The sequence below is a fragment of the Rattus norvegicus genome, chromosome X (genome assembly GCF_036323735.1).
Source record: "Rattus norvegicus strain BN/NHsdMcwi chromosome X, GRCr8, whole genome shotgun sequence".
Taxonomy (NCBI): domain Eukaryota; kingdom Metazoa; phylum Chordata; class Mammalia; order Rodentia; family Muridae; genus Rattus; species Rattus norvegicus.
The window spans coordinates 68,077,534-68,099,616 of NC_086039.1; the positions used below are offsets into that span (position 1 = coordinate 68,077,534).

The window sequence follows — 22,083 nt, forward strand, 5'->3', positions numbered from 1 at the left end:
TGGAACTCATTCCCCAGTCAAGTGAGCTCAGGGTCTGATAAGATACCCTTTCTCGACTATACATGGACTGACCCTGGGCTCCAACCTCATAGGTAGCAATGAATAGCCTAGTAAGAGCACCAGTGGAAGGGGAAGCCCTTGGTCCTGACAAGACTGAACCCCCAGTGAACGTGATTGTTGGGGAGAGGGCAGTAATGGGGGAGGATGGGGAGGGGGAACCGGGAAGGGGAATAACAATCGAAATGTAAATAAGAAATACTCAAGTTAATAAAGAAAAAAAGATACCCTTTCTCAAAGAAAGGTGGAGAGAGCTTGAGGAAAACACCTACATTGACTTCTTGCCTCAATACACACACACACACACACACACACACACACACACACACACACACACACAAACTCTAAACAGGGCATTAATTTATTTTTTGGCAGTTTCCAAAAACAAAATCTCATATGCATGTATCATAAAGAATTTCAGACTGGCTAAATGCTATGTTCCATCCCTGTGGTTCTAGCATTCAGAAGGCTAAAGTTTGAGGTCAGTCTGATCCTGTTTGAAGAAAGGAAGAGGAGGAAGAGGGAAAGAAAGAAGAGAAAGAAAGGAGGAAGAGAAAGAAAGGAGGAAAAAAGAGAGAAAGAGAAAGAAAAAAAGAAGGAAATAAAGAACCAAACTCCATTCAAGATCACATAATAAATAGTCAGTCCTACAGGCCTACACTCAACTAGTCCTCCACTTACTCTCCCTAGAGGCAGTTACGGTTTCTGTCTATTCATGAATATTGAAGTATATGGATATATAAATATAATATAAATATCTACAGCATGTACTTTCTCACCCACATGGTATTATACAATACAAGCTATGTATCTTGCCTTTTATATTTTTTTGTTCTAATAAAATTTCCCATTATCTTTCTGAATCAATTTTACTGCCCCTCCCCCACCAGACTATCTCATTATGTTGCCCAGACTGGCCTCCTGTCTTCGTGTCTCAAGTGTTAGGCTTTCAGAAATGTACATACTAATCCATAACTTTGATCTCTTTGTTCACAACCTTTCTTTTGTCAGCTCAAAGCATCACACCAGCCAGTACCACTTGGTTAACTGAGAACAGGGAGCACTGAGAGTCTGAAATACTTCTTAGGCATCCTGAAAACGTCTTGGCTTGTTTTACTGCCTTTCCTGCTCTTAACTCAGCATCAATGACATTTTGAAAGAGTGGTAAAGAAGCTAAGAGTTGAGGTTAGAGATGAAAACTGGGTTGCAGTAGTGAGGGGGGATAACTAATGTTGGAGGCTGGCAGGGAATTAGAAGGAGTTGTCAATGGAAGTAGGAAGAAATTTGAGTGATTGGTTAAGTGTGGGAGATAGGGTAGAGAGATAGCGGGAGGAAGGATTAAGATGCAGGGCCAAGGCTGTCTTGGAAGCAGTTGTATAAGACATTTTGCTGTTGTTATGATTGGTTTGTAAGACAAGTCACTGTGTACCCCAGGATGATCCTGATCTTCCTGCCACTCACCCTTAGTGATGTGACTCCTAGCTGCCTTGAGTTGCCATGCCTTGCATACCGTAGTCTCTTGTAATTCAAACGAGTTTGTATCAACTAGTCTAAAAGATTTAAGACAAGGTCTTGTCAAGTAGCCGTGACTAGCCTGAAGTTTTCTATGTAGACTAGACTGGCTTCAAAGTAACAACAGCCTTCCTGCGTTTGGGATTACAAGGAAGCACCACCGCCCTGGCAAAGCCTAAGTTCGGTTATCACTTCCACAAGTATTTGTTTTAAGTACTGAAAATGTACTTGGTTTGAAGGAGAATTATTGTACTAATATTTTTTTCTTTTTTTATTAATTAATTTATTTATTTATTACGTATACAGCATTCCACATGCATGTATACCTGCAGGCCAGAAGAGGGCATCAGATCCCATTACAGATGGTTGTGAGCCACCATGTGGTTGCTGGGAATTGAACTCAGGACTTTTGGAAGAGCAGACAGTGCTCTTAACCACTGAGCCATTTCTCCAGCCCCTGTACTAATATTTAAATAAAACAAATAACAGCCATCCCCGAAGCTTATACTTGGAAGTCTGGCTTTTCATATTCTACCTATCTCCTCCATCTGTTACTCGGGTTCCTTTCTGAATATTCAAATATATAAAGCAGTGAATTTTACTCATTTTCTACCTCTCTTAGTTAAAATACCTAACTTTTTTACAGGCTCAGAAGGCAACCGCCGCATAGGGGAAACGGTGATGGCGTGGACAATGGCCCTTTTGTTTGACCTCACTTAAGCCTGGGCCAAGAGGTGAGCCAGAGCAACCAGGAGTCAGAAACATCTAGGATTTGTCAGGATGAGGTAGGGGTGAAAGTTGGTCCTGGAAAGGGCGGGTATTTTTGGTTTTAAACGTTTTTTTAGGTTACAGTAGCTAACCCCTACCCATTCCCCACCCACTACCCACTCCAGAAGCCGCTACCTATCAAGGACATTTTGAGTACTTGCCCCCATGTAGCTTAGCAACTTCAAAGTTTAGTGGTGTTGGGAAGTTAGTCTAGTGAAGCTCTCCCACTTCAGGAGATGAAGGGGAGAATGATATTGCAGGGAGACAATACAAAGGTTTAAGGACTTAAAGAGATGGAAAGTGGCTAAGAAGCTCAGGAGAACTGGTAAGGAAAGTAGAGTGAGTAGCGGAACTTGAAGTCGAAGGCCTTTTTCTTTTTCCCTAGAAGAGAGCCCTGCTGAGGACGTGGGAAATGTCACTTCAGAGCCACATCCAGTGAACTCGCCCTGGTAAGCGCTGCTAGTCTCAGCTGCTTTCAGCTGGTCCTAGGTGGGTGCGTCTGGGTTCAGTTGTGTCCCTCTAGAATCCACTGGGTGCCGCCCTGCTCCGCAGCGGCGCTGGTGGTAGGATAGCCCACTTTCAGCGGGGTGCTGCTAGGTTCGGTTGGGATCGACTGGGCGCCACTGGACTCAGCAGCGCTCGGCTGAACGCTAATGCGTTTGACTTCGTTCATCTAGGCTCGGTTAGGTCCGGCTGTGCTGCCAAGGCTGCATTCAGCTAGGTTCTTTGGTATGCTGCTGGGCTCGGCTACGTTCGGCTACTTTCGGCTGTGAACCGACAATGTTCGGCGGTGCGCTGCTGGGCTCAGCTGCATCGTCTGTGTTCGGCTAGGTTCGGCTGTGCACTTCTGGGCTCTGCTACATTTGGCTGGGAGCCTCTGGGCTCGATTGTGTTTGGCTGTGCACTATTGAGTTCCGTTAATGTTTGGCTGTGCGTCGCTGGGCTTGGCTAAACGCTACCGGGCCACACTAAGTTTGGCTGGAGCCTCTGGGCTCGATTGGGCTCGGCTGCATTCGGCTAGGTTCGGCTATGCGCAGACTAGGTTCAGCTGTGGATCTCTGGGCTCAGCTACATTTGGCTGAGAGCCTCTGGGCTCGATTGTGTTTGGCTGTGCACCGCTAGGTTCGGCTGTGCTTCGCCGAGCTTGGCTGAATGCCACTAGCCTCGGCTAAGTTCGGCTGGAGTCTCTGGGCTCGATTGGGTTCGGCTGTGTGCCGCGGGGCTCGGCTAGTTTGGCTGGCGCCGGAGGCTCCGCTGAGCGTTTCGGGGAGTCTAGCCTACGCTCTTAGTGGGCGTGAAAGGCGGAGCGCCACCTAACGATACCGGGCTCCCAAAAGAGAGCAGAGAGGAGCTCGGTGTCAAGCTCAAAGGCTACCGGACCACCGGAACCGGCTGAGCGCTGCAGCATCCAGCCTCAGGCGCCTGTGGTGACGCGGTCTCCACGCGACAGCGCGCTGACCAGCCTTGGTCTCCACGTCTCAGGTTTCGCAAAGACGCATGGGAGGGGAACAGACGGAGGTTTACCAAGATGGCGGAAGCGGAGGACTCTCCTGGAGAGCAGGAGGCAACGTCATCTAAGCCCCTGGTGAGTTAGAGCATTGTGACAGAAGAGGCTGAGGGTGAGGCAGAGCTCCCGGCAAGGAAGTCCGGAACGCGTCGAGGTCAGAGAGCTGGAGCTTCTTGCTCCTGCAGCCCCTTGCTTTTACAACCAGTTAACGCTACACCTGTTCTTTTAGTTATCTGCCTTTCCCTTCAGTTCGCTGTCCTGTGTCTTTTTGTGAATCTCTGCTGCCGCTCTAGCATTGTGTTAAATGCTGAGCTTGGAGTGGTTTCTGAAGTATCTGACATCACTGTCAACACTTGTCCACAGTCATTGTGAAGTACTTAACAGAAGTAATGAAACTGCTTCCCACCGTTGTCATTTATTGGTTGTAACCTTAATCTTTACTTGTTCAGTGACTCTTCTAGGCTAATTATTATTTCCAGGTGCTTGCTATATCCCCTTCATCACACACACACACACACACACACACATACACACACATACACACATACACACATACACACATACACACACACACATACACACATACACACATACACACATACACACACACATACACACACACATACACACACACATACACACACATACACAAATACACACACACACACACACACACATATATATGTGTGTGTGTGTGTGTGTGTGTGTGTTACTAAGAGCCACCGCAATACTGCTTAAGATCACAGGCTTTACAGTTAAACTTATGTGAGCTAGAGTCCATTCACACTGACTCTTCTGTGAGTTTGAGCACTTCATTTCAATGAAGGGTGTTTTTGTCTCTCAAACTGAAATGAAGATACTTGCCTTTAAGAGTTTTAAGAAAGATAAAATGGCATAACTTATGTGAAGTGCCTAATACAGTCCTGAGTGGAGGAGTATAAGGAAGCCATTGTTGTGCTCTGAAGTTCTTCCTCCCAAACACTATTTGCTTATACAGTGTTTGCTCAATAAATGATTCCGTTTCTTTTGTTTTAAATTGGCAGCATAACAGAAGAGAACTGAACTGAGAGGCAAGGGAACCTGATTCAAGTCCCACCTCTGCTGCTTACTGGCTCTATTTGTTCATCTCTTCGGCAAAAATATTTACTGAGCGTCTAGAATGTTCGAAGCAATCTTTTAGTCACCAGGAACGAAACTGTAAAGGGGTGTATTGAGTCTGGGAATGTAGCTCAGTGGTAAAGTGATTGCTTTGCATATGTAAGACCCTTTAGGTCCAATCCCCAGTACTGAAGGGAGAAGGTAATTTGGGTCATCTTATGGATCAGTTGTGACCCTGAGTAAAATCTCTCGAAATGCAAGTTTAGTCTTTTGGAAAATGATGAAGCCCATCACAGAATAGTGAAAAGTACATAAACTAATGCAAACATTATGCCTACTGTGACATAGTTGCAGGCAACGAGCTATAGAAGAAATATATTAAAAATCAAAGAGCCAAACAAAAATATTTATTTTCTCTTGCCTCCAGACTGTTCCCCCTTCTGTGACGTGTATGATGTGTATAAGTATGTATGCATATTTATATGCATGTATATATGTATATGTATGTATGTATGTGTTAACAAGGCTGGCCTGGAACTCAGGCTGGAAAGAAACTAAATATTTGAAGGCAGGTGTTTAGCATTTCCTGTCAGTATTTTTTTTTTCATTCCACCCCCTTTAATTGAAAGGAGTGTTTGAGAATTAGCTGTATTGCCTAATGTCTGTTGAGCTAACATTTACTTTTAGCTACTATGCAAAACCCTAAATATCCAGGCTCAACTCTAGAAAATGGTGATGATTCTGAGACATTTTGCAGCTACAAGCTTAATTTTCTTTCCCCCATCTTTTCTCAGTTTGCAGGGTTATCTGATGTGTCAATTTCACAGGACATTCCCATAGAAGGAGAGATTACCATCCCCTCAGGAACTCGTGCTCAAGAATGTGACAGCTCCACACTAAATGAATCCATTCGTCGGACCATCGTAAGTTAGACTAGTTGAGAGACCATTTCGGTGTTATGGGAGTAAATAGGCACTAATACTGTGAAATATCTTTGTTTGGGTCTTTGATTTTTAATATATTCTACTGCAGTTTTCAAAATTCACTACGAGTTGTTAGTCTTCTTTGCAAACAGAGGGGACTTCCTGGTACGTTTGATTATCACAGTACATGGGTTATTTTTGTCTTTCAGATGCGAGATCTAAAAGCTGTGGGAAGGAAGTTTATGCACGTTTTATATCCAAGGAAAAGTAATACCCTGTTAAGAGATTGTGAGTATATGAGGTCTCTGAAGATTTGTTTGAAACCATTGATACTTTGCCATTTCAGCTTTCCAAAGCAAAGGCAAAAGTAATAAAGCCGATGCTGTTTTACAGGAACAAACAGTTTGATAAATGAATATTTTGGCAGAAATTTAGAACAGAATTTCAGAAGTTGAAAGACCTGGCTCATTATATTAAGTTCACCAATAAATATGAACACAGTTGAATTTGGTGATGGGATTTGGCTACAGTTAGGAATTGGAGGCCCTGAGGTCACAGGCAGAATATCTTACTTGAATATTATATCCATGTGGGGAACAGATTGTCCATAGCTCTTAATATGTTGGAATGGGGCTTAGGAAATTAAGTCAGGGAGGGAAACAGAAGGTTTGGAAGGCTTAGGTAAAGCTTACTGCTGGTATTCTGAGTGGAAGGTAAGTAATTAGGATAAAGCTAGAAAATATGGCATATTGGTTTCTTAGCATCCTGTCTTTCCTTTCATTGTAGGGGACTTGTGGGGCCCGTTGATTCTTTGTGTGTCACTTGCATTGTAAGTATGCTTCCTTCCTCATTTGAGCTACCTTTTTTAATGGAGTTCCAGAATTAAGTAAAAAATTGACTAGGCCTTTAGGACCTCTTTTATTTTTTTATTGAGAAAAGATAAGAGCTGTACTATATACTATCCTGGAACTTTCTGTGTAGCTCAGGCTGGCCTCAAACTTGTGCTTCTCCTGCTCTGACTCCTGAGTTCTAGTGTTTCAAGTATGCACCACTACACCATAACTTTTAAAATTTAAATTTATCATATGCTTATTTAGATCATAATGTAGTATTTAGTAATCATTTCAAGGAAACTGGTTCTGTGCTTTGAAATGATAGGTGTTAAGAGCTCTTGAAAAAATATATGTTGATAAGTTTTAAAAGATTAACCTTAGAGCTTATGTAGTTTGACTACACTTATTTGCAGAGGCAACTGTAGGCCTAAAATGAACTCAGGCGACATGTCTAGTGATAGACAAGCATCAGTGTTGGGTCCCCTGCCTCCCAGATTGGTTAATATTCTTTCTACCCGACCATACTCAAGTGATAGGGATTCCAGACAACAGAGAATGCCAGCACGCTCTTTGCACCTGACACTTAGGATTTGGAGTAGAATATACACAGCCATAGAACATAAACTCCTCATGTACTAGCAGGCAGCATAACCAGATAAGACAATATATAACTTCTTTATCCTATGTAATATGAGGTTATGGACTTTTACGAAGACTATTCCCACTATTGAGCATATGCTCAAACCTTAATGCAAGAATTACAATTTATAGCTGAACATGATGCCTATAATCCTGACACTCAAGAAGCTGAGGCAAGAAAATGACAGTTTGGAAGCCTAACCTAGGCCACACAACTAGAGCATGTTTAGAAAACAAGCAAGCAAACAGACCATCATTCAGATTTGTGAGCAGCTAGAAAAGTAACCTAAGCCTGCAGGGTACTGATCTGATAACTGGAAAGCCCTTACTGCCCTGCCAGCTACACCTGATGCTATTGTTGGAATGGAGGGCAGGTGTGAAAAAAATCTCACTTTTCACATAAATGCAGGTCCCTTTTTGTTTTGCTTGGGAATGTAACCTAGGGCCTCATACATGCTACATAGACACATTACCACTGAGCTAATCCTCACCAGATAAGTACATTCTTTTCTCTTAGCTCAAGAATTTTCTGACTCCATCTTCCCAGTGTTGGGATTATGATACACACCACCAAAACCATCTTCAGAAATGCATAGTCTTAGGTGAAACACTCCAACCTAAAAAGACTGTCAAAGTTAAAGCTATTTTACCTGTTTTATGAACAACAACAAAATTAATGCTTGTGAGCTATGTTTGGCCCTTAAGTTCAATAACTTATGGTTGGACAAAGCAGCTTTTAGTAAGCCAGTTAAACATTCTAGAAAGGTCAAAGTACAGCACTCCTTATAGTCCTCAGGCATTTGGATTTTTAAATAAGGAAACATTGCCAGATTCTGTTAGTGTTTTCCTTATACAAAGTATATATTACAGTACAGATGAAGTATTGATGTTCAAATGAGATAGACTACAGCAATCTGGTGAAAATGCATGCCTTTGTCGCTTTGTATAAAAAATTATGTAATTTTCATGCTGTTTTCTTAGGATGCTACAGAAAAGTTCTGTAGAAGGGAAGAGGGATGGCGGAAGCCCAGAGTTTGCAGAAGTGTTCGTTATCATCTGGTTTGGAGCAGTTACCATCACACTAAATTCCAAACTTCTTGGTGGAAACATGTGGGTATCCTGTGAACTGTTTTCCTGTTTACTAGGTAGCACATGGTAGATTTTAGAAAGACAGTACTGTTTCGCTTTTTTTTTTTTTTTAAGAAAAATTGACTTAAGAACCAAATAAAAAGTTCTCTTAAAACCCAATTGAAATAAGTTTTGAAGTTCACTGATAAACTTCAAATTTTCTCTTTAAATTTTGAACTTGTAGGCAAAATTATTCTAAGAAGAGACATACTTTTGGGGGTGGGGTGGGGAACCAATGGTACAACACATTCTCAAATTGATCTCTTAACTAGAATAGATTTAGAGGGTCAATGGGATACCTCTAGGAATTAGAGTAGATTATTTGATATTAGAAAATTGACTCTTAAGGGGCCTAAGATGGGAACAGGAAGAGTATAGAGAAAGTGAAAGTATATGATACAGGAGACTAGGGTAAAGGTATAGATAGGACAGCAGGAAGGGGGCAGTAGTGCATAAAGTGTAAGACATCTGTACAATAAGCTATCTTGATACTATTCAACAACACTTATGATTATGGATGTGTGTTTGTAGTTCTTTTTTTCAGAGTCTCTGTGTATTAGGATACTGTGTACTTCCTTTGAACATTGCAATGCTGATCTGCCGCCTCCTGCTTTTGGCAGGGCAGGGACCAATAAACTTCATGATTCGACTTTTTGTCGTGTTGGTGATGTTCGCTTGGTCTGTGATAGGTGAGTAACAGAACAAAAGCAACCAAGATGAAACCATGGGTTAAAGATAAAGAGCCGATTATGAACAATGAAATTTTGCTGTGTATGGATATAAAATCCTCTGTTCTAAGTTAAATATTAAATATAAGGCTGTCCGTGTTTTGTGAGCTGGCTATCTGAACTTCTAAGCTACTTTGGAGACTAAGGTAAGAAGATTGCAAGTTCAAGGCCAACCTGGACACTTAGCAAAACCCTGTCTTAAAAGGAAAATTTTACAGCAAGGCTGGGAATATAGTGGTCTTCATAGTACAGCGCTTACGTAGCATTCGTGGGCCCTGGCCTAAACCTCTGTACCAAAGAATAAAACAAAATAAACATGAGGATGTATATAAGCACATTTTTGGGACAGAATCTCTGTCACTCAGATTGGCCTTGAACTCATGATCTTCCTGCCTTTGCCTCCCAATTTGTTGGGATTACTGCACCACTCTGTCCAGCATATGAGGTATTCTTACTGAGTAAGAAGATGAACAGGCTTTTATTGGATGGATAGAATGATAGCACTTTAAAGAAAGCTGATAGGTTGCAGGCTTGTAGTCCGACTGGAGAGGTCACAGCAGGAGCATTATGAGTTCAAAGTCAACTTTGGCTACATGGTATGTTAAAGCCAGTGGATGAAGCATCAAGACCTTGTTTGAAAAAGGAATGCCAATATCGGCAGTAATAAACAGTCCCTTCTCCCCAACTAACTCACAACAACAAAAGAAGCAGTATGAGACATTTAGCATAGGAACAATTGACCTTACTCCTATTTAAGCCTGCTAAGCATCATTCACTGTCTTTGTAGAATAGGTTAAGAAACTGCTTAAGAAGGATTTGTTTCCAAAGTAGCCAAAACCTTTTGAAGCATTAGTATATGAAAGAAGATGCCTTAGGCTGTTGAAGATGACAGATAAGTGAACTCTGCTTATATGTGTTGTTACAGATGGAACCTAGGACCTTGTCCATGCTAAGCAAGTGCTCTACCACCGAGCCACATGCTCCTTCCCTACAACTGAACTTGTATTATTCTCTGAGGAGCCACAAATAAAACTGAACATTTAATGTACTTCTATAATCTAAATTATGCCAATCACACTGGAGTTCAGTAAATATTAGTAGTTCTGATAAGATGACTATACTAACTATTCCTTTTTGTTTTCTTTAGCATCTACAGCATTCCTTGCTGACTGCCAGCCTCCAAACCGAAAAGCCCTGGCAGTGTATCCCGTCTTTTTATTCTACTTTGTTGTCAGTTGGATGATACTCACATTCACTCCATAAATCCGGATACACACATTCAATACCAATGAACTGCAAGCCCACCTGAGAAAGATAATGGTTACCAAGACAACTTCCCCTACTCTCGTTCAATTGTTGGGGTATTAAAGGGGAGCCACATACCACTGTTGTCATTTATATAGAAACTGATATTCGCAAGGCTGTCCTTTTCCTCTTAATATTACTATTTTCAAATACTTGTACATACCATGCATAGTAATGCCTCCTTAAGGCATGATGAAGCTATTTGTGTGACAACCAGTGACTTGAGCAAGCGGATCCACTCTACAAATTACAAAAGAGTTGGTGACCATCTTCAGCTTAGAGAATATTTGTTCAGGTGCAGCTCTTAAACACATTGCCTTATGACTATTAGAATATGCCTCTTTTCATAAATAACATTCTGTATCCATTTATTTTCTTCTCACCCCCAAACTGGAGAAGGTAACAACAAGAGGTTAGGAACAAGGTTTGTAGATGTGGGAAGAAAAACCATGTTAACCAATTTTCAGATTTTGATCAGAGGTACTGCTATACTTGGTTTTTCATTTGTTTTTAAGCAAATAACATCTAAAGAATCAACTTTTAAAGTATTTTCGTATAGTTACCTTTCTGTCATGTGTAACAGTACCTCAGCTAACATTCTAGTTTTTAATCTTTCATACAATGACAGCAGTCAAACATGCAACTTCTCTTTGACTGGCGTTCTTGATGGTTTAATGTTTGAGCTTTTCTAAGTAGTAGAAGACCTCAGAAATCTAGGTTTATGGTTTGTAATGCATATTGTCATGTGGACACCTTCCTTTAAGGCATAGCTTATATATTGGATATCTAAAAGAGCCTATTTTGTATGACCCAGCCTCACACTAGAAAGGAAAGCTACATCAGAAGCATGCATTTAACCAAGTGGACATAGAGATCTAGTGTTCTGAAGGCCGGATAATGGAAGGATGCTTACACACATGATGAAGGGTTAGTTATGTTTACAGCCGCTGCCTTTCCATAGTGGGCTCAGCACAGTTTGTTTGTTTTCATTATATATTATGGAGGGGTTTTTTTTGGATAGAAGGCTAAGGAATAGCAATTTGTTTTATGTGTTTTAGATTTTTTGTAAAGGTAATTAGCTTCCCTTTAGATATGTACATTTTGCACATGTGCATCTACCTATACTCTCAGATATTTATGCGCAAGAGTGAAGGCTTTTCAGGGAACAAAACATCTAAGGCAGGCTGATTTTCAGCTAAAGAGGACTCCTGTAAGGTAGTAAGAACTGATACCTTCTATATGGTTCACACTGAAGAATGCTAATTGATGACTAGGAGTCAGAAGACATTCGTTGTAAATATGCAGTAACCTGTAAAGATAGCAATTTCTTATTCCATGTGTTTTATCCTAGAATTTAAATATTTATTGATTTTTGTATTTAAAGACTACCTTCATATAAATATATGATTCTAAAACCATAATTTTTCTCCTTCTCAGAGTAACCAAGTGAGCGACACTAGGCCAAATGGGTTCATGGGATGAGTTACAAAGCATTACTGAGTTTATCCTCTGTCCTGACGTTGTCTAATTGTTTAGGAGTATATATTTGAGTTCATTGTAATTTATCTTTTAAATTACAAATTGTGAAGATAAATCTGTGCTTCAATCTTAAAAACTTTAAAACTAACCCTAGTATTTGAAATTTGTCATAAAATAGCATTTCTTTCTAGTATCTGAGAAGTTTAAACATCCCATTCAAATATATTTCCTAAGTTGTTTTGTAATCTGCCCAAGTAATTATAATAATGAAATAATCATACTTCTCAAATTTAGTCTTTGCTGGATTTTACTCAGGTGAACCATTTACTCTGAAATTCCTAAGGCCACAAACCCTAAGGGTTTTGGAGGGTTAAACACATTGGGTATGAGGCAGCTTGATGCCTGTGTGTTAATCTGTTGCTCTTGGGTGAGTTAATGAATGGTTTTTCTACAGCTTAAAATGGGAATGTAGGACCGAGGCTGTAGTTCAGTGATAGAGCATTAGCCTGGCATGCACAGTACTCTGGGCTCAATCGTTGCCATTGCCAAAAAAGGTGGATAAACTGGAGGCCTAATTACTTTTTCCTGGAATTAAATGATTAGAGGATATAAATATTTTTAATATATGCAAACGATCTGTTGCTTTCTGTGACAAGTGACATTCTGACTCTGGAAGTTGTAATATAGCTTTTCCTGTTTTGCTGCAAAGGCGCATGGTTGATTGTAGAAATGAGAACTGGAAGGGCAGAAGCATCCAGGAAAGGAACTCCTGTTCTAAGATGGCAAAGTTTCATGCTTCTGGTGATTTTCAAGCTTTTGAGTATCCCTGCAGGATGTACATGGGTATCATTGCCAACTTGGATGATCACCTGCTGCTTCTACACCTGAGACCATGACACTGGTTTACATGTCTTAGTTATAGGAAGAGTAAAGACTTGATTTTATTGGGGTTCAGATTACAAAACTGTAATGATGACAATGTATTTGAATGTTCTATGTTCCTTAAAAGTCATCGAATACTGAGGGTTTGTGTGTGTGTGTGTGTTTTGTTTGGTCTTGGCTTCAAAGTTATGTAAGTTGAATTTGATCTTTTCATTATGGGATCTTTCTTTAGTTGGTCAAAGTTCATAGCATGAGACTGATAAGCATTTCACTGTTGACTCTGTCTTTTATAAATAGTACCCTCAAAAATGTGATTAGAAGGCTAATAGGCCTATGCTTGGAGATATAATATAATCTGTTGACTTACTACATTTGAGCTGGCTGCTTATTTCTGGAGATGAAAATGAAAATTTGTTAGTTGATATTTCTGGGTATCACCAAGTCGTGCTAGTATGGTTTGAGCACTGAAGTGATCCCTGACTAAACTGTCAGTTTCTACGATGGATGGAAATAACTATGAATGTTGATCAAGCCACATATGTACATTAGAGATACTTCTCTAGATTGTGTGTGACAGGGAGAGTAATTTATGATTATTAATAACGATTATTGGACATTTAATGTACACCAATTTACTATTCTAAGTTTAAAAGAATTTTTGGAAAAGCTTTATTAAAGTATACTTTACCGTGAAAATCCATCCTTTTAAAGTGTACAATTCAGCAGTCCTTACTATCTTCACAGAATTACCCAACCATCATCACTGTCTAATTTGAGAATGTCTGTCTTTATCACTCTGCAGAGAAAGAAGTCACTCCAGTTCTTAATTCACCTTTAGTTCCCATCAACTACTAGTCTACTCTTATCTGTCTGGCCAGGCTTAAGCTTGCTGTCTCCTCCACTCTTCAACATGAAGTGCTATAATTCTCATTTTACAGTAGAAAATTTAGGCACAGAAATGTAACTGCCCAAGGTCATGTATTAATAATGCATGCAAGTGAATTGATGGTAAGAAAGCATTAGATGAAATGCAGTATGTATTGCACTGTTAGGCACACAGAAGGAACATTTCCTTCCCAGGGTATGTCCCCTCTTACTGACCTTTGCACCTTAGAACTGACTGGAGGTAGATATGTCTTGTTTTTTTTTTTTCTCAGAGTAATGAACTCTGGCATTTGAGCACACAAAGCAGGCAGACTTAGAAAGACATAGGTTTGCTGCCCATACTCCTTGAACCCCTTTCCTCTTTTCGCACACACATAATCTATTTTTCTTTAAGCTTGAAGAATCAAACTACTACTGAAAATTTTTTCCATTTCACATATACCACATAGGGTACTGAGTCTATTTGTAAGACTTAAGATTAAAGTCATTCAAGAACTGAATGCCTTTCTATTTGGATAGATGTGAGAATAAAGATTTTTGCCTTAATAAAGCTTGTTCATTTCTGGTCTTCTTTGGTACTCTGCTTTAATCCTGATCTTTACTATGAACAATAAATCTGTGCAAAGAAACCTGTAAAATGGTTTGTGGATGTTATATGTGCCAATGAGTACATTAGAAAGGGGTGCGTTTGTGTCTGCCTTTGTACTGCAGGCACAAATATGCACTACATTCATGGTAGGTGATAGACGTCAAATGTGTAGAATTGTGTGGAAGAAGTGTAAAAGGAAAACCAAATTTACTGAGCAAATATGGTATGCCAAGCTCTGTATTGATCTTTAATACATTGTATCTCCTCTGTTCACAACATTTTTTATTATAAATACACTGTAGCTGTCTTCAGATACACCAGAAGAGGGCATCGGATCTCTTTACAGATGGTTGTGAGCCACCATGTAGTTGCTGGGAATTGAACTCATGACCTCTGGAAGAGCAGTCGGTGCTCTTAACCGCTGAGCCATCTCTCCAGCCCCACAACATTTTTGTAATCAAATGCAGTGTCAAGCCCGTAAGAACAACTGAGACATCAAAGAGTGAAGAAACATTTCTTGTAGCAAATAGTGATTGGAAACTAAGGTTGTATACAGGTAGAGTTCACTGTGCTGGGAAGTAGAGTGCCTTCAGTCGAGTATCTTGCTGAAAGTGGCTTTAAAGCAATATATGAGGAAATGGAGATTAATTGGAATGAAAGGACAGTAGGGGTAGGGAGGGGGTCCCTGTGTTTATAATTTGGAAGCCTGGAACCTAGAAGACTGCATGCTTCAGAGAACAACTGAGGAGGTGCTGCCTCTGGCTATCAAAGTGGTATTTTGGACGAGTGCAGATACAAACCTGCAGGGTAGGATAGTCCTAGCTTACAGGTGTCTGTTGAGGGACATGGTATCTGGACCGTCTTGACGAGAGCAATTGCTAAAGGGCAAGAGTGGAGAACTAGAAATATAAATGATAAATGAAATTTAAAGTATGGGTTTCCTGTATTCGTCTATTTCCCTAAGGATATTACCATCTTACAGTGCTGTGGGTCACACCCAGGGCTTTACGCATGCTCGGCAAGTGCTATACCGCTGAGTTACATCCCCAGTCCTTGGCTTTCTGAGGCAGGATCTTACCATATAACAGACTAGCATTCTTTGGCCTCCTGAGTATTGGGATTGCAAGGTATGTACACCACAAAGTTCAACTCATAAGGAGGATGTTCTGATTCAAGCTGTTGCCTATAGTAAAAGACGGGTCAATAGATACAATTAAGTATATTGTTGACACTTAAAAGTCACGATGGCTGGAGCCCAGAGAAGAGACACTTTTGTTATTAATTGTAAAAGTATCCCATGAAACTAGGTATTCTGCAGTCTCTGGAAAGAAGGAAGCCTTATGGTGACAATGGAGAGACTGTGCTGCACATTTCATGTATGCTTTCATGGAGCACTGCATATTAGGCCAAAAATACAATACAATTACTATATGACTTCATTTCTGGGTATATACATGTAGTCATGAGTAGCTCACATACATGATTATAGCACTGCTCTCCATATACCCAAGTTATAGAATCAACCTAGGAGCATATCAATGCATGAGTGGAATGGAGACAACTGGAAGTCCTATTTAACAAAATAATTCAGGTGAAAAAAGAAATAACTCATCTCTCTCACTTATGAGCCCTAGAATTCTTTATAGATAGATAAAACCATTTATGAATATGAAATAATGAAGGCAGAAAGACGAGACTAAGGGAAGGGAGGAAACCAGCAGGAAGAGAGAAGTGGGGGAGGGTTTAAAGGAAAGAACGGGAGAGGGTGCACATGATACACTTGAAAGAAATTGTCTCTATGAAACCCAACACTTCGTACAATGAATATACACCTATAAAATACTGAAGAAAAAACATGTCATTAAACAAGTGTGGGGCTATACACCTGTAATGCTAGCTAGGTACTGGGGAAGCTGAGGCAGAAGGATCACATTAGTATGAGGCTAGCCTGGGCTACAAAGCAAAACCCTATGTATAAACAAATTAACCCTTGCATTTCACAATACATTTATTGAAGCATCGTATTTTCCTGATAGTTTTTCACATTTAATGCTTTTATATATTGTTAAAATGTATTTGTAAAGGACTTATAGTAAATTATTTTTTGTCAGATTTGCAAGAATTGTGCTATTGCGGTATTGATATCTTTGGATTTTTTTTCCCCTTGTAAGTTAAGATTCGACATATACCCAGTAATTTTGGAAAGTATCCTGAACATTTTAAATAAAATTATTTCCTCTTTAAACTTTAAGGAGAGTGTTTGTGGGTTTTGTTTGGGCAGGTAGGTTCTGACCGGCAAGTGGGCTGCAGTCTCCGGGACCATTGTTTTCAACAGCAGAAAAAGTTCATAGCTGCCCAGGTTGGCGCCACCCAGTGGCCAATGTGAGACTTTGCAGTGTTCTTTTCTTTCCAATCGTGCCAGACAACAAAACGCAAGTAACACATGTTCTTTCATATGTGAAAACTCAAAAAGTACACTTGAAATATTACTAACGACTGAAAGGGTACAGGGTAGGGCAAAGACGGAGAAATAGACGTTGAATTGGTTAGCATATACTGTATGCATGGCAACATCACATTCAACCCACCATAGTATTTTTAATATTAGTCTTAATAGGTATTAATGAAAAAAAATCTGTTTGTCGTAGTTTGAGTCAAATCCATGCACATTCTGCCTGAAGCATATAAGTAAGGGTCCATGACCACCTTTAAAGATCTCCCCTTAAGCTTCCTGACACGTTCTTTTCAGGAGTACTCGGGCTGCTTCAGCCAGAATGCAGGGACCACGGGAAGCTTGTTCTGCCATCTTTAGATATCATGAAACCGCTCACATTTTATCTAAGTCACATGAAGACAAAGTGAGGTAAAAATGCCACTGGCACTTGTGGGGCCATGGCAGTCCCATCTGGAGATGAATTCGTTTCTTCCTCCAGGGTTTTCCTTTGCATCCTAAGGGATAAGGGTGCTGCTCCTGGCACTGATGCACAGGGCTGCACGGGATCTGGGGTACCAGGGAATGAGAAAGCAAAAAGAAGAAAACAAGAGAAGTGATTAGAAAACGTTCACACTCCCTTCAGTGCATTAAGAAACCCCCCTTTTCAGCTCCTCGTATGGGAATCAGAGGGCTTCACCAGGCAGCCTCTAGAACTGATGCTACCTTTAGATGTGGCACCCGACTGAATCCGAGCTGGATTCAGAGCACGGCCCTGAAAAGAGTAGACTCGCCAGTGGTGAGTACTTTGAATTCCAGTCTTTCCTAATCCTCCCACTACTCTGCTTTCCCAGAATCTTCAAATCTCTGAGATTTCAGAACTGTACTCAGTGAGACAGCAGACTGGGATTCCTGATTGTTATTGTTACATACATTTATTTATTTATTTATTTATTTATTTATTTATTTATTTATTTATTTTTGTTTATTTTTAAAGATTCATTTATTTTGTGAGTACACTGAAGCTGTCTTCAGACACAGAGAAGAGGGCATCAGACCCCATTACAGATGGTTGTGAGCCACCATGTGGGTGTTGGGAATTAGAGTCAGGACCTCTGGAAGAGCAGTCAGTGCGCTTAACCACTGAGCCATCTCTCCAGACCCCTATTGTTACATTTATTGATTGAATGATTTGCTGGGAATACCAGGGATTGAACTAGGACCTTCTGCACACTAGGCCAGCTTCTGTACTATAGAATACTGCCCCTGCCACCTACCGTATTACTGTCATTTCAAAAAAAAAAGGATTACTAAGGATTACTCAGTTGTGGAGTGCTCACTGAGCTCATGTAAGTCCCAGGGCTTCATTTCCAGTAACACACACACACACACACACACACACACACACACACACACACACACTCCTGAAGATTATTGGCATTTGGGCTGGAGTTGGCTCAGTGGTTAAGAGCACTGACTGCTCTTCTAGAGGTCCTGAGTTCAATTCCCGACCGCATGGTGGCTCACAACCATACGTAATGGGGTCTGGTGTGTCTGAAGACAGTTATGCTCGTATACATAAAATAAATAAATCTTAAAAAAAGATTATTGGTGGTCATCTCAGAAATAAACACAACAGTGGTCTCATGGTCACAAGTGCAGCCTTTTTCCATTACTGACAATATGACATCTGGATTATTTCCTGAATACCTAGTCATGTTCCCTTGGCAAATCTCTAGGATAGTTCAATGCAGAGATGAGTGAGCTATGAACACAAGGTTGTTAAAAGTCTGAGGGCAAGACGCTTGTCTTTCACCTCTTTTTAAAACTAAGCCATGGAAGTCCCACACCGGCGGATCCCGGACCGCAGCAGCTCTCTGCTCCCAAACCCCGTGGGAGAGAGACCTCACCGCCTGATCAGGTGGGCACTCCTGAGGCTGCAGAGCGGAGGAGACCACCAACACTGCCCACCCCTGCCCACATCCCTGGCCCAAGAGGCAACTGTATAAGGCCTCTGGGTTCCCGTAGGGGAGGGCCCGGGAGCGGCAGGACCCCTGCGCCTGAGACACTGCCGGAACCTGAAGGAAACAGACCGGATAAACAGTTCTCTGCACCCAAATCCCGTGGGAGGGAGAGCTGAACCTTCAGAGAGGCGGACACGCCTGGGAAACCAGAAGAGACTGCACTCTGTGCACATCCAGGCGCCAGAGGAAAACACCAAACGTCATCTGAAACCCTGGTGCACAGAGGCTCCCGGAAGGAGCGGCACAGATTTTCCCGGTTGCTGCCACAGCGGAGAGGACTTAGGCAGTACCCCACGAGCAAACTTGAGCCTTGGAACCACAGGTAGGACCAATTTTTCCCCTGCAAGAAACCTGCCTGGTGAACTCAAGACACAGGCCCACAGGAACAGCTGAAGACCTGTAGAGAGGAAAAACTACACGCCCGAAAGCAGAACACTCTGTCCCCATAACTGGCTGAAAGAAAACAGGAAAACAGGTCTACAGCACTCCTGACACACAGGTTATAGGACAGTCTAGCCACTGTCAGAAATAGCAGAACAAAGTAACACTAGAGATAATCTGATGGCGAGAGGCAAGCACAGGAACCCAAGCAACAGAAACCAAGACTACATGGCATCATCAGAGCCCAATTCTCCCACCAAAGCAAACACGGAATATCCAAACACACCAGAAAAGCAAGACCTAGTTTCAAAATCATATTTGATCATGATGCTGGAGGACTTCAAGAAAGACATAAAGAACTCCCTTAGAGAACAAGTAGAAGCCTACAGAGAGGAATCGCAAAAATCCCTGAAAGAATTCCAGGAAAACACAATCAAACAGTTGAAGGAATTAAAAATGGAAATAGAAGCAATCAAGAAAGAACACATGGAAACAACCCTGGACATAGAAAATCAAAAGAAAAGACAAGGAGCTGTAGATACAAGCTTCACCAACAGAATTCAAGAGATGGAAGAGAGAATCTCGGGAGCAGAAGATTCCATAGAAATCATTGACTCAACTGTCAAAGATAATGTAAAGCGGAAAAAGCTACTGGTCCAAAACATACAGGAAATCCAGGACTCAATGAGAAGATCAAACCTAAGGATAATAGGTATAGAAGAGAGTGAAGACTCCCAGCTCAAAGGACCAGTAAATATCTTCAACAAAATCATAGAAGAAAACTTCCCTAACCTAAAAAAAGAGATACCCATAGGCATACAAGAAGCCTACAGAACTCCAAATAGATTGGACCAGAAAAGAAACACCTCCCGTCACATAATTGTCAAAACACCAAACGCACAAAATAAAGAAAGAATATTAAAAGCAGTAAGGGAAAAAGGTCAAGTAACATATAAAGGGAGACCTATCAGAATCACACCAGACTTTTCGCCAGAAACTATGAAGGCCAGAAGATCCTGGACAGATGTCATACAGACCCTAAGAGAACACAAATGCCAGCCCAGGTTACTGTATCCTGCAAAACTCTCAATTAACATAGATGGAGAAACCAAGATATTCCATGACAAAACCAAATTTACACAATATCTTTCTACAAGTCCAGCACTACAAAGGATAATAAAGGCTAAAGCCCAACATAAGGAGGCAAGCTATACCCTAGAAGCAAGAAACTAATCATCTTGGCAACAAAACAAAGAGAAGAAAAGCACACAAACATAACCTCACTTCCAAATATGAATACAACGGGAAGCAATAATCACTATTCCTTAATATCTCTCAATATCAATGGCCTCAACTCCCCAATAAAAAGACATAGATTAACAAACTGGATACGCAACGAGGACCCTGCATTCTGCTGCCTACAGGAAACACACCTCAGAGACAAAGACAGACATTACCTCAGAGTGAAAGGCTGGAAAACAATTTTCCAAGCAAATGGTCAGAAGAAGCAAGCTGGAGTAGCCATTCTAATATCAAATAAAATCAATTTTCAACTAAAAGTCATCAAAAAAGATAAGGAAGGACACTTCATATTCATCGAAGGAAAAATCCACCAGATGAAGTCTCAATCCTAAATATCTATGCCCCAAATACAAGGGCACCTACATATGTAAAAGAAACCTTACTAAAGCTCAAAACACACATTGCACCTCACACAATAATAGTGGGAGATTTCAACACCCCACTCTCATCAATGGACAGATCATGGAAACAGAAATTAAACAGAGACGTAGACAGACTAAGAGAAGTCATGAGCCAAATGGACTTAACGGATATTTATAGAACATTCTATCCTAAAGCAAAAGGATATACCTTCTTCTCAGCTCCTCATGGTACTTTCTCCAAAATTGACCATATAATTGGTCAAAAAACGGGCCTCAACAGGTACAGAAAGATAGAAATAATCCCATGCGTGCTATCGGACCACCACGGCCTAAAACTGGTCTTCAATAACAATAAGGGAAGAATGCCCACATATACGTGGAAATTGAACAATGCTCTACTCAATGATAACCTGGTCAAGGAAGAAATAAAGAAAGAAATTAAAAACTTTTTAGAATTTAATGAAAATGAAGGTACAACATACCCAAACTTATGGGACACAATGAAAGCTGTGCTAAGAGGAAAACTCATAGCACTGAGTGCCTGCAGAAAGAAACAGGAAAGAGCATATGTCAGCAGCTTGACAGCACACCTAAAAGCTCTAGAACAAAAAGAAGCAAATACACCCAGGAGGAGTAGAAGGCAGGAAATAATCAAACTCAGAGGTGAAATCAACCAAGTAGAAACAAAAAGGACCATAGAAAGAATCAACAGAACCAAAAGTTGGTTCTTTGAGAAAATCAACAAGATAGATAAACCCTTAGCCAGACTAACGAGAGGACACAGAGAGTGCGTCCAAATTAACAAAATCAAAAATGAAAAGGGAGACATAACTACAGATTCAGAGGAAATTCAAAAAATCATCAGATCTTACTATAAAAACCTATATTCAACAAAACTTGAAAATCTTCAGGAAATGGACAATTTCCTAGACAGATATCAGGTATCGAAGTTAAATCAGGAACAGATAAACCAGTTAAACAACCCCATAACTCCTAAAGAAATAGAAGCAGTCATTAAAGGTCTCCCAACCAAAAAGAGCCCAGGTCCAGACGGGTTTAGTGCAGAATTCTATCAAACCTTCATAGAAGACCTTATACCAATATTATCCAAACTATTCCACAAAATTGAAACAGATGGAGCCCTACCGAATTCCTTCTATGAAGCCACAATTACTCTTATACCTAAACCACACAAAGACCCAACAAAGAAAGAGAACTTCAGACCAATTTCCCTTATGAATATCGACGCA

The 22,083-nt window shown here is 40.7% G+C and overlaps 1 protein-coding gene across 3 annotated transcripts; it reads left to right on the forward strand.

Moving 5' to 3' along the window:
- Positions 1–2,220: 2,220 nt before the first annotated feature.
- Yipf6 (Yip1 domain family, member 6) lies at positions 2,221–14,312 on the forward strand. 3 transcript variants are annotated; one of them, XM_006257077.5, is made up of 9 exons: positions 2,221–2,354; positions 2,723–2,786; positions 3,820–3,922; positions 5,737–5,865; positions 6,075–6,153; positions 6,652–6,694; positions 8,319–8,447; positions 8,997–9,154; positions 10,341–14,312. In XM_006257077.5, the coding sequence occupies exons 3-9, from the start codon at positions 3,866–3,868 to the stop codon at positions 10,454–10,456; spliced, it is 711 nt and encodes a 236-aa protein (XP_006257139.1). In that variant the 5' UTR covers positions 2,221–2,354; positions 2,723–2,786; positions 3,820–3,865; the 3' UTR covers positions 10,457–14,312. The 3 variants fall into 3 exon arrangements, with proteins under 3 accessions (XP_006257139.1, XP_038955824.1, NP_001020918.1); XM_039099896.2 differs by lacking the exons at positions 2,221–2,354; positions 2,723–2,786 and having other exon boundaries at positions 3,860–3,998; NM_001025747.1 differs by lacking the exons at positions 2,221–2,354; positions 2,723–2,786 and having other exon boundaries at positions 3,861–3,922; positions 10,341–12,125.
- The last annotated feature ends 7,771 nt before the right edge of the window (positions 14,313–22,083 follow it).

Excerpts from the sequence above, each read along its gene's own strand:
- Yipf6 (XM_006257077.5), top strand. The coding sequence starts at position 3,866 with ATGGCGGAAGCGGAGGACTCTCCTGGAGAGCAGGAGGCAACGTCATCT. Across the intron at positions 6,154-6,651 it reads TAATACCCTGTTAAGAGATT|GGGACTTGTGGGGCCCGTTG; the intron begins GTGAGTATATGA and ends CTTTCATTGTAG. Across the intron at positions 9,155-10,340 it reads GTTCGCTTGGTCTGTGATAG|CATCTACAGCATTCCTTGCT; the intron begins GTGAGTAACAGA and ends TGTTTTCTTTAG.